General features: G+C 40.6%; 1 protein-coding gene across 6 annotated transcripts in view; it reads right to left on the bottom strand.

Annotated features, from left to right (window-relative positions):
* LOC134343916 (long-chain-fatty-acid--CoA ligase ACSBG2-like) overlaps nucleotides 1-13,150 on the bottom strand; it is a 103,327-nt gene that overhangs the window by 65,774 nt on the left and 24,403 nt on the right. For 5 of the 6 annotated variants that reach the window (XM_063042833.1, XM_063042831.1, XM_063042834.1 and 2 more), the window contains exon 2: nucleotides 7,494-7,837. In XM_063042833.1, coding sequence (XP_062898903.1) covers nucleotides 7,494-7,782 — 289 coding nt within the window. In that variant the 5' untranslated portion in view covers nucleotides 7,783-7,837. Of the gene's footprint in view, nucleotides 1-7,493; nucleotides 7,838-8,436; nucleotides 8,539-13,150 lie in introns of all 6 variants that reach the window. The other variant, XM_063042832.1, reaches the window with a different exon arrangement.

Raw genomic sequence — 13,150 nt, 5'->3', positions numbered from 1 at the left:
TCCAGTTCAGAACCTCAACCCTAGGACTAGATCTATCCTTGTCCATGATCAAATTGAAACTAATGGTGTTATGATCACTGGAACCAAAGTGCTCCCCTACACAGACTTCTGTCACTTGTCCTAACTCGTTTCCTAACAGGAGATCCAATATTGCATCTCCTCTAGTTGGTCCCTCTATATATTGATTTAGAAAAACTTTCCTGAACACATTTTACAAACTCTAAACTATCTAGACCCCTAACAGTATGGGAGTCCCAATCAATGTATGGAAATTTAAAATCCCCTACCACCACAACTTTATGTTTCCTGCAGTTGCCTGCTATCTCTCTGCAGATTTGCTCTTCCAAGTCTCGTTGACTATTGGGTGGTCTGTAATACAATCCCACTAATGTGGCCATACCTTTCTTGTTTCTCAGCTCCACCCATAAGGACTCAGTAGACAAGCCCTCTAATCTGTCCTGCCTGAGCACTGCTGTAATATTTTCCCTAACAAGCAATGCTACTCCCCCACCTTTCATTCCTCTGCCTCGATCACATCTGAAACATCGGAACCCTGGAATATTAAGCTGCCAGTCCTGCCCCTCCTATAGCCAAGTTTCACTAATTGCTATAACGTCATAATTCCACGTGTCAATCCACGACCTCAACTCATCCGCCTTCCCCGCAATACTCCTAGCATTGAAATATATACACCTCAGAAGATTTTTACCACCACTCACAACCTTTCTATCTCTGGATTGATGCCCATGCCATGCACCAGTGAGGGCAAGTATGGCTATAGGTGAATATGAGGCCGAGGAACCAGTGCAGGGGCCAAGAGTTCAGATTTATGGATCACTGGCATCTCTTCTGGGGAAGAGATGATCTGTCCAAAAGGGACAGGTTACACCTGGACGGACGGGGTCCAATAATCTTGCAGGCAGATTTTCTAGAGTTGTCCAGGAGGGTTTAAACTAATTTGGCAGGGGGGTGGGAACCACAGTGATAGAGCTGAGGATGAGGTAGTTAGTTTACAAACAGAGGCAGTGTGTAGTGAGACTGCTAGCCAGGAGAGGCTGGTGATAGCGCAAAATTGCAGTGAATGGGGTGAGTTTCAATGTAAAAGACAGACAAAATTGAAAAGGCTGAATACAGGTCTGAAGTTGTTATATTTGAATGCACACAGAATACGAAATAAGGTAGATGAACATAGCAGTTACAGATTGGCATATATAACCTTGTGAGGTCACTGAATTGTAGCTGAAAGAAAGATTATAGCTGGGAGCTTAGCGTCTAGGGATATACATTGTTTCAAAAGGACAGGCAGAAAGGCAGAGGGAGTGGCGTTTCTCCGATAGTTAAAAAAATGAAATCAAAATATTAGAAACGAGTGGCATCTTTGTAGAGATGCTTTCACTTTGACATGATAGAGTATTTTTCTGTTGATCAGTGTCAAAAAAACAAATTAAATCCACTGTAATTCAATGTTGTAAAACAAAAAAACATGAAAACTTCCAAGAGAGGTGAATATATATATATATATATATAGGCACTGTAGAGACACCCAAACAGAAGTGTGGTCTACAAATTACAATGGGAGATAGAAAATGCATGCCAAAAGGGCAATGTTTTAATAGTCATGGGGGATTTCGATATGCAGGTAGATTCAGAAAATCAGGTTGGTGCTGGATCCCAAGAAAGTGAATTTCTAGAATGCCTTCAAGGTGGCTTTTTAGAGCAGCTTGTTGTTGAGCCCACTAGGTGATCAGCTTTTCTGGATTGGGTCTTGTGCAATGAACCAGAATTGATCACAGACCTTAAGGTAAAGGAACCCTTAGGCAAGTGATCATAATATAGTAGAATTCACCCTTTAATTTGAGGAGGAGAAACTAAAGTCAGATGTATCAGTATCACACTGGAGTAAATAGAGTTACAGAGGCATGAGAGAGGAGCTGACCAAAATTGATTGGAAAAGAACACTGGCAGGAATGATGGTAGAGCAGTAATGGCTGGAATTTGTGAGAGCAATTCAGAATGCACACAACATACTGTATACACCCCAAAGAGGAAGAAGTGTTCTAAAGGCAAGATGACACAACTGTGGCTAACAAGAGAAGCCAAAACAAACATAAAAGCCAAAGAGCGGGCTTATATTAGAGAAAAACTTTGTAGGAAGTTAGAGGATCGGGAAGTTTTTAAAAACCAACAGAAAGCAAGTAAAAAAAATCATTAAGGAGGAAAAAATGAAATACAAGGGGAAGCTAGTCAATAATATTAAAGAGTATATCATAAAGTTCTTCAGATACATAAAGTGTAAAAGAGAGGCGACACTGAACAGCAGTTTGGGCCCTTTATCTAAGAAAGGATGTGCTGACATTGCAGATGGTTCTAAGAAGGTGCACGAAAAGCATATGAAGAGCATTTGATGACTCTGGGCCTGTATTCACTGGAATTCAGAAGAATGAGGGGTGACCTCATGAAACATATCAAATGTTGAAAGGCCTCAAAAGAGGGTTGTGAAGAGGATGTTTCTTATGATGGGAGAGTCCAAGACCATAGGACACAGCTTCAGAATAGAGGGGCTTCCTTTTAGAATGGAAATGAGAAGGAATTTCTTAAGCCAGAGAGTGGCATTAATTGCCAGGGGCGGCTGTGGATGCCAAGTCATTGGGTATCTTTAAGGCTGATAGGTTCTTGATTAGTCAGGGCATGAAGGGATACGCGCAGAAGGCAGGAGACCGGGGCTGAGAGGAAAATGGATCAGCCATGATGAAATGGCGGAGCACTCAATGGGCCAAATGGCCCAATACTGTTCCTATATCTAATGGTTTTATGTACTTGATGGGCTGAATGGTTTTGCTTAAGGTTGTAGTATTATAAAATTAGTACAGTGGGACCATTTTCATTGACAGGATTATAATCAAAAACAAGAAATTTAAGTTCATAGTTCAAAAGTTCAAAATAAATTTATCAAAGTACATTTATGTCACCATATACATATGTTGACATATATGTTTGCTTTTAGACATACACAGTAGATCCAAGAAACATAATAGAACCAATGAAAGACTGCACCCAACAGGACAAACAACCAATGTGCAAGAGACAACTAACGGTGCTAATGCACCAAAAAAAAAGCAATATCAAGAACATGAGATGAAGAGTCCTTGAAAATAAGATGAATTAAGTTTTTATATATGTAAGTGTTACAATCTGCGGCACGGTTGATGAAAATGATTCTCTATTTCAGAAGGAAATTGAATAAATATTTGAAGAGAAAAGTTTACAGAGTTATGTGGGACAAATTACTCCTCCATGATGTATGTGATTCTATGGATTTGATGTTCACACGTACTCTGATGGACAAAGCCAAAAACCTAATGCCCATCCAATTCTTCCTGAAGTAATTAAACAAATCTTTTAAACAATTTCCATGAGAGCAATTATCAAGGACACTCAGAGATGCCCAGGGTGATCGGTGGGGGGCGGGGGGGAGGCGCAGTAGTATAAAAGTTTGCATCAGTAACTCCAGTAACCAGAGTTTAATTCTGCTGGCATCTACATGTTCTTCCCGAGACAGCATGGGCTTCCTCTGGGTGCTTGAGTTTCCTTCCACATTAATTAGTACATTAATTAGTCACATGGGTGTAACTGGGTAGTGCAGCTGTTGGACAAACAGGGCCTGTTACTGTACTGCATCTCTAAAATAAAAATTGCACAGAGCAATGGAAAGTGCAGGAAAAGCTGTGTATTCTACTCCATCTCTATGTACAGATAGGACAATATTATATGTAAACATTCTAGTTCAGATGAAGCATGATGGCCAATTTTATTTCTGGGCATTCCAGCTACTCCTTCTGCTGCAATGTACTTTCTTTATTCCTTTCTTTTCAAATCTTTTTATTGTTATATTATACAGGAAAAATAACATGAGTACATAGAAGTAACCACACTTACAATGCCTCAAAAAAAAACATCTTAAAGATTGAAAAAAAATTTTGTGATAACAAAAAAAACCTACTAAGAAGAAAAGTGAGAGAAAAAGAAAGAACCCATTACGTGTACAACCCCAGAGTCATGCGTCATACAAAAAGCTTCTAAAAATAAACATCAAACCGCCAGCAAGAAAATATACTAAAAAATTTACAATTAGATCATGGAAAAATTATATCAATTAACTCAAATGATAATAACGAGTAAATGAGCCCCATCTTTTCTCAAAGTCAAATAAAGGTTCAAAGGTTCGACTTCTAATTTTCTCCAAACTAAGACATAACATCACTTGAGAGAACCATCGTGACAAAGTGGGAGCTGATATATCCTTCCACTTCAACAAAATGGCCCTCCTAGCTATCAATGTAACAAATGCAATAACATGTTGGTCAGACACAGAAATACCATAAATATTTTGAGGAATTATTCCAAAAAGCACAGTTAATTTATTAGGTTGTAAATTAATTTTAAGTGCTTTAGAAATTGTTGAAAAAACCGACTTCCAGAACTGTTCCAATATAGAACAAGACCAAAACATATATGTCAGTGTAGCTATCTCAGTTTTACATCTATCACAATGACTATCAACATTAGAAAAGATTTACTTTCTTTATACCTAATGGGTTACACCTTCCACCTAGTGCCGGCTTTCTATTTATACATTCATTGACTATTTTTGGATTCCTTATATGATAACTGGTAGTCACCTCTCTATGAGAGGCGAGAGACTGAAGGGCTGGAATCTGAAACTGTTGCAGAAACTCAGCAGGTCAGGCAGTATCTGAGGAGGGAAATGGAGAGTCAACGTTTCAGATTAAGAACCTTCATCTCATGTGAAGGCTTTAACTGCTAATACTCTTCTCGCATTCTTAGTTACATTTTCCTTTTTTTCCTTTCCACTCAGAGTGTGCTCAGGCCGGTTCTTAATGGTGTTATTCAACTAACGTTGATCGGATAGCTTTTTCCCTTCGTTATCTTCACTTTCCTTGTCATCCAAGGAACTTTGGCTTTGTTAACTCTGCCTTTTTCCTTTGTGACAAGATGCCTAGCCCATACTCAGAAATATCTAGTCTCACTTTTACCTTTGTTCTTTGAGTTTTACTCCCATTATTTTGTTCCATTCAATCCTGGATGGGTCGCCTCCTCCTCCACAGATTCTGTCCGAATCACTGAGTTTTTTCCAAGCAGTTTCTAATTTTGTTTCAGATTTACAGCATCTGCAGTTTTGATTTGATTTTTGGGTCCCTTCTTAACCCAGTGAAATTTCACTTTGGACATTTCCTTATTAACCAAGCCTCATTATGTGATGATCACTTCTCCCCAAGTGTTCTCCATCTAACATGTGAATTAAGTGACCCTCCTCATTCCCCACAATCCGATCTAACAGTGCCTCATTGCCTGACACCTACGAGTCTGAGAGACCAGGACCAGGAACCGTTGGCTCCAGGGCAGGAGGCAGCCTGTCCTGGGGTCGAAGCTTTGTCTGTGTGTGCAAGGGTGGGAACGGGGCTTGTTATGCAGTGTTGTTCTGCTGAACATGGTGAACATGCTATGTTGGTGCTGGAATGTGTGACAATACTTCCCAGGCATGTCCAGCACATTCTTAGGTTGCGTTGGTGGGCAACGCCATCGATACAATACACCGTATGTTTTGATGTACATGATAATTGAATGAATCTGATACTGGACGTCAATCAAATCTCCCCTTCTATTTTGCTTTTTTACTGTTCTGCGTCTGCCCTCGCCGTTCACAAAGCAGGGCTGAGACGGAGTGAAGAGAGAGAAAAATAATCTTCAAATCTACTCTGGGACTTGTGAAAATAACGTGGTAAGCACTAGTTTGGGATAAGGTCTCCTTGCTGCCTATCTTTCCGTACAATCTGTGACAGTGACATTACAAGCAGGACTATGCATGTTGCAACATTAGAAAAGGCTGATAAGGTTTTTTTTTGGTTAACTCAACAGTAACATCAATTGTGTGTTGCCAAATCCCTGAACACAAGGCCAGGTAAGTGAGGTGATTAAAAGAGCATATTGGATGTGGTGCTTCTTGTTTGGCCAGGACAAGGATGTTCAGATAACACAAAATGAAATATTAACTGCACTACTTCTAGGTCAGCGTAAAAGTTCTTTACTGCACAACAGAGAAAAACATGATAACGCTGTGGAAAATGCTAAGTATGTGAGGTTGCAGGGTCATTACAGTCATGATAAGAGATGGTTTAGTCTGGAGTTAGTTCCTCTAGAACAATGGAGACTGAAAATAGTTTAAGACCACAAAGACAGTTAAATAAAGGAGCAGAATTAGGCCATTTGGCCCACCAAGTTTGCTCCACCATTCAATCTTGGTTGACTTATTATCCCTCTCAACCCCATTCTCCTGCCTTCTCCCCATTACATTTAACGGAGTAATGTACACTGGGTAAACAGAAGGGACTCATTTCCCTTAGCCGCACAGTTTGTAAGTAAACAACATGGATTTAAGTTCTTTGCTAGAGGGATTAGAAGTCATCTAGACATGCACAGGCATTCTCGCCTCTCACCCTGCCCAATCCGCAGCACAGTTCACAATCCAGCACATCAGTGAGGCCCCAGCAGATTCCGTACTGAGCCCCCGGCCCCTCTACTTCTATACCCACTGATATGAAATGCTGCAGTGAGGGGGGCCACGCACATCTGGATAAGTATTTTAATGCTTGCTTTATTCTGTCCTTATGAATGAAGTTTTGAAACCGCTAAGGGGAATTTGTGTCTTTCTGTCTTACCAGCCGGATCCACAAACCTTTTGGCATAAAAAAAAAATCATCTAATGAGCAGAGGGGTCTAGAACTCACTGCCTGAAAGGGTAGAAGAGACATAAAGTACCAACATATTTAAGTACATATCTGGATAGGCTTTTGGAGGCATAACCCACAGAACAAGTGCTGAGATGAGAGATTAACCACGGTGGCATAGCAGTTAGCACAACGCTATTACAGCTTGTGGCATTCCAGCGCTCGGAGTTCAATTCTGACATCGTTCCATAAGGAGTCTCTGTATGTCCTTCCTGTGGAATGCATGGGGTTTTATTCCAGGCCCTCCGGTTTCTTCCCACATTCCAAAGATGTAGCGGGTAGGTTAATTGTCCTGTGACTAGGTATGGGTTAATAGGGGTTGCAGGGTTGCTGGGGCAGCACAGCTCAAAGGACCAGAATAGCCTCCTCCACGCTGTATCGCTAAATCCATAAATTAACCCAAGTACCGCCATGGAATGGTCTCCTGTGCTGTGAATTTCTATGCTAATTTTATTATTCTTGTACATCATCTGGAAATAAACCTTTTCAGAGAAAACATTGTGAGCATTCTATAAATAATTAACATCCTTCATGCTGCAAACTTGAATTCTCTAGATGTTCCTAAAGTAGAAGGTCATCTCATAATAGCATGCATATCTTTTATAAGTCAGATTTTAGTCACAGGTAGTAATTTTACGAACAACAGATAGATTACAATTTAAGATATTGATAAAACAACTAAGCTACCTGTTCCCATTAATTGCGTTACAACTGAAGCAGATTTTCTTTGCTTTCCCTTGTTGGTTATAGAATCCTCCTTTTTCTTCTTTTCCATTTTCGCAGAGTTTGAAGTGTTGCAATCTGCCAAACTTGGTACATTCGGAGAAGTTCCCTCTACTTGTTGCTCAGAATTTCCAAGGGGATCATTTATAGTTTCCAATAGTTCTTCCTCATCTTTACCCTGCTGCAAGACAGAGGACCTTGTATCACCACCTGCATCACCGGGCCAGGAATTGCCATCGAGGATTTCACCCATCCACAAATCTGAAGAAAGGATTTCGTCAGGACCGTGATTTTTTTAAAAAATAAAGCTGCAGAAACAAATATCCAATATTACTCTCAGAAATACAGTGGGGTTTAAATTCATGTATCATTAAGGTAACAAAAAGAACCTAATATGAACCTAACATGGGGAAAGAAAAATTGTATTGAGCCTACTTGATGTATAGAATTCAGCTCTTCAGTGAGGAATGACTGCTCATTGGACATTACTTTCATTCTTCATATGTTTGTCACATTAATTACAAACAAGAAAATTTTAGCATTGGATTCTGGCATATTTTACTGTAAAGTCCAATTTTTGTCATGTTTCAACTATTAATATTAATTTTTTTTCCAAATTAAGTTCAATACAGCTCTAATTAATTAATACCTTGCACACCTCATGAGAAAAGATCTTAAAAACTTATTAGGATAAATTCATGTTTACATCTAGACTAATAAACCTTGCCAAAAATAGTTTAGTGCTGGAGATCATAACAGTGGCCACAGAAGCGTCGTTTAAAACCATTATTATCAGACTGCAGAACTTCAACCACTTTCAGCAAAAGAAAAATAAAGCAAACAGAATTAGGAAATGGGAAAACTTAATTTTTACAAATTAATATGATACAAAAAGCAAGCAACTTACAATGACTAAAGAGACTACCCAGCTGTTGCCTTTGCAATTACAATGGAAGGACGAAGGGCTGGCAATAACTGCATTTATGCACAACCCTTCTGTTAAAAGCATCTGTAAAAGAGCATCAGAGCCAAATTAAACCACATGACCTATTTCAGCTTGGGATGGGGAATAGGAGATGGCAAGTGACAGAAAAAACAAGCGACAACATTACCAAGTTACAATTCCCCTCTTCCAGCTTCTCTGCAAAGCACCATCAAGACCCATAATACTTTATAATTGAGAATTAAAGCTCTTCTAAAGCCATTAATCTGTATAAATGCATACCATTAAACTTCAGTGTGAGTGAAATGCGATCCAATACTAAATAGTTTACAGAGCATAAATGGACTTCCAGAATGCTCTGGTCAACAAGAATTTTGGAAGTTCAAAGCATGAAGTAATTGGAAGGAAGAGCATTCAATACAGTAAAACAGGACATTTTACTTTTTAACCTCATCAATGATGTGCATTTTTACAATGATTAGACATTGAATTAATACTAACAACTCTTCTGAAAAGGTTAATTACAAGTCTTTCACTCTTAATTATACATTAAATCATATTGAGAGTTATTAAAAATTAGTACTGGTATTGGAAATTTAGAAAACACCCATACTGAGAACACAAGAGATTCTGCACATGCTGGAAATCCAAAGTAACACCAACACACACACACACACAATGCTGGTGGAACTCAGCAGGTCAGGCAGCATCTGAGGAGAGGAAGAAAGACATAACGTCTCAAGCCAAGACCTTCCATCAGGACCCCTCTTGAAAAACAGCATTCAAATGGTTATGCGCTTCAGTTTTATCCAATAATGATGAAGATTCAAAATCTGCCATGCACGTGTTCACTGGGCAAATTCGGGGCGACAGTCGGAATGTAAAAGCCCTATTGTTGTACCCAATAGTGTGTAAACAGTGGCTACGCAGGCAGACACAAGGGGAAACAACCAATAAAATGGTGAACACGAAAAATTCTGCAGATGCTGGAAATCCAAAGCAACACACACAAAATGTTGGAGAAACTCAGCAGGTCAGGCAACATCTACAGAAATATTTTGGAGCAAGTCTCTTCTTCAGTACTGGAAAGGAAAGGGGAGGATGCCAGAATACAGGTGGGAGGGAGGGGGAAGGAGGAAGGCAAGAAGGTGATAGTTGAAACCAATAGGGTAGGAAAGATGAAGGGCTGGAGAGGAAGGAATCTGATTGGAGAGGAGAGTGAGCCATAGGAGAAAGGGAATTTTGTAGCCTGGGGAAAAGTACGCACTCAGGATAACAAATTTTTTGGGGGTTTTAATTCCTTTATCTGTTTTAGATGTTTTAGTGCCGGAAGAGGGTCTCAAAACAAAACGAACGAATTTACAACCAGTTCCTGCCGTTACAATCTCAGTTTAACTTTCGATCCACGCACTTGTGTATCAACAAATTGCGTATGCAGTATAAAAATACATAAAGCAAACCGCACAAAACTACAGTAATATGGAACTAATAACTTAGTGGCACTTCTGAAGGAACACAATACAAATAACATTAGAATCCCACCAACCCTGTACCTTATACATAGCAACGAAAATGTAAGCAAATACATCTCATCTAAGACATCTACTCCCTTTTAGTATGCACTTGCTAAGCTTCCAAACAGAGACTAAACATTCACGTTATGCTGTTACATTCACAATCAGTCATGATACAATAAAGTTAGACAAAAGCTACACTTTGGTACAACTTTTACAAGATATTGCCTGGTAGTTAAATTACAAGAAGACTGACCTACTTGGCCGGTAAGGAACTTTGCACAATCCACGCTGTACAGTGCCGATGCCTTCACTTGTGAAAATCTAAAGCATCCACATGTAAAACATGTCAAATTACCAATATTCTCGATTCGCTAACAAGCATAAACAAATTCATATGGATATCATCAATTAATGCTCACCGTTCCTCAACATGCCCAGTATCTTTGGGAGGAACTTAATCCCAAAGCCCCACCAGCTTCTTCTGCCGAAAACAAAAATAGTCTCCCCACTATCCTGCGCGTGTATAATGACATCACTGTCTCCACTTAAAGGCACAGACAACTATTCTAGCATTACCCGGATGGATGCCTAAGTACCCTTTTAACGATAATGAATAAGATTCGATGGTCGCCCGGTTACAGCAAGGAGGAGGGTTAACAGAAGGTGATAGGTTGGTGAGAAGAGGCAAGAGGCTAGAATGGGGAACAGAAAAAGTGGGGAGGGGGAGGGAATTTTTTTTTTTTTTTTTTTAAACCACAAGGAGATCTCAGTATTCATACCATCAGGTTGGAGACCACCCAGGCGGAATATAAGGTGTTGGTAATCCACACCGAGGGTGGCCTCATTGTTGGCACAAGAAGCCATGGACCGACATGTCGGAATGGAAATCAGAATTAAAATGATAGGCCACCCAGAAGTTCCACTTTTAGTGGATGGAGGGGAGGTCCTCGACAAAGTAATCCTCCCAATTTACAACAGGTCTCACCGATGTAGGGAAGGCCGCATCGGGAGCACCAGACACAATAGACAACCCCGGCAGGTTTGCAGGTGAAGTGTTGCCTCACCTGTAAGGACTGTTTAGGGATCTGAATAGAGGTTTGCTGGGAGGGATATTAATAAAACGGTGACCAGCTGGGTAACAGCAGTTACTTGACAAAGTTCAGTGTTGGGAACAGCAGCATTTAAGCCTTTATTTCTGATTTTGGTTCCAAGATACCAAACCAGGGCAGAGTGGTTTTACGTGGCAGTGCAGAACTGTGTGGGAAGAGTACCTTAGGAAAGAAGGAAACATTAGCCAAAACAGTCATTTACTTGTATCCACGTTGAGAACACGTTTACCTTTAAGAACATCATACATAAGGATTGCAAGACAATAAAACAGCACTATGTGTGGACTGCATTCTAGAAAGCAATTAAGTGTAAATCTAGTTGGTGAACAGACAGATGAGGTAAAGAGACTGAATTTAGGCTTTCTCAATGGGAATACCAAATTGAGCCATGTCTTTTCTCCATTTGTACGGTACTTTGCAAATAACAGTTAATAATGCATCAATTATCTACATAACCCAACAAAATCCTTTTAATGATATACAACTTCAACAATAAGGTAACCAAAACTGCACATACTCTGGTTGTATCTTCATCAATATTATAAAGCTGTACCACAACTTCCTTACTCTTATATTGTATTACCCAGTTAATGAAGGCTAGTATCCAGTATGCATTCTCTTACCACCCTGTCTTTGCTGCCAGATGTAGAAATCTCTGGACTTGTACACTGCTCCTTACTAATTCCCAGAACACTATTCTTAGTTGTGTTTGTCCGATTTTATTCAAAATGGATCACTTCACACTCATCACTATTAAATGCCATCTGCCACTGCTCTGTCCAATTTACCAGTATGTCAATATTTTTCTGCAGCTCCAGACAATCCTTTTCACTATCCACACCACCACCAATTTTACATATTTGCGAACTTAGTAATCCTTCCTTCTATATTAACATCCAAGTTAACACACAGGTAGAAATACACTGAAGGTACCAGTATCGATTTCTGTCGTGTGCTGATCAGATATTGAAATTCTGCAGGTAGTGGAAATCTTGAGTAACACAAATGAAATGACGGAGCCCAGCAAGTCGGGCAGCATCAATGGAGGAGAATATTCCCCATTCTGGTTTTCTTCTCACCATTTTTCTTCTTACATGCCTATTACCTCCCTCTGCTTCACTTGCTCCTTCCCATCTTCCATCAGATTCCTTTTTCTTCCCCCTTCCCCTTTTGGGTCTTTCACCTATCCCCTTCCAAATTCACACTTCATCCCCTCCCCCACCCACCTACCCTACCCCGCAGCTGGTCTCACCTATCATCTGCCAGCTTGTACTCCTTCTCCTCCCCACCTTCTTATTCTGGCTCCTGCCCCCTTTCTTTCCAGATCTGATAAAGTGTCTCAGCCTGAAATGTCAACTGTTTATTGTCATCCATAGATGCTGCCTGACTTGCTGAGTTCCTCCAGCATTTTGTGCACGTGTTAATTAAATTCTGCTCACCATAAAATGGAGATAGTTAACAGGAATGCTGGAAAGAAAAGCTAAAATAGAAAGGGTAAATACCTTTTGGGTCCTCAGAGCCTCCATCTTCCTCCCACCCTACCTTCCCTGAACACCTCAACCCTCCCCTCTCCTCTGACACCAACTCTCGTCCCCCCTTTGATCCCTGCTCGAATCTCTGCCATGTCTTCTCCATGCCCTCTGAGCTTCCCCTCTCTGAGACAGAATGTTCCGGACTCAACAAGGGCCTTACCTTTGTCCCCCTTTGCTCGTACCTCAGTGAGCTCAGCACTCACCACGACATCCAGCTCTTCTGTCGCCTCGGTCTCCAAGCACACTTCTTCAGCTAGAATTCCCCACCCTACACCGATGACCTCTTCTCCCAGCTCCAACCTTCCACCTCTCCTTGGACACGCTGCTGTGGATCTTTTCATCTCTAATTGCAAACAAGATATCAACTGACTCGACTTCAGCAATCCTCTCTCCTCTTCGAACCTTGCCCTCTCTGAATGCACTGCCCTCCACTCTCTCCACACCAATCCCAACCTTACCATCAAACTCGCAGACAAGGGGGTGCTGTTGTCTGGCAAACTGAACTCGCTGAGGCCAGAAC

The sequence above is a fragment of the Mobula hypostoma genome, chromosome 3 (genome assembly GCF_963921235.1).
Source record: "Mobula hypostoma chromosome 3, sMobHyp1.1, whole genome shotgun sequence".
Lineage (NCBI taxonomy): Eukaryota > Metazoa > Chordata > Chondrichthyes > Myliobatiformes > Myliobatidae > Mobula > Mobula hypostoma.
The sequence above is the reverse complement of the archived record's forward strand: the minus strand, read 5'-3'. Positions and strand labels throughout refer to the sequence as shown.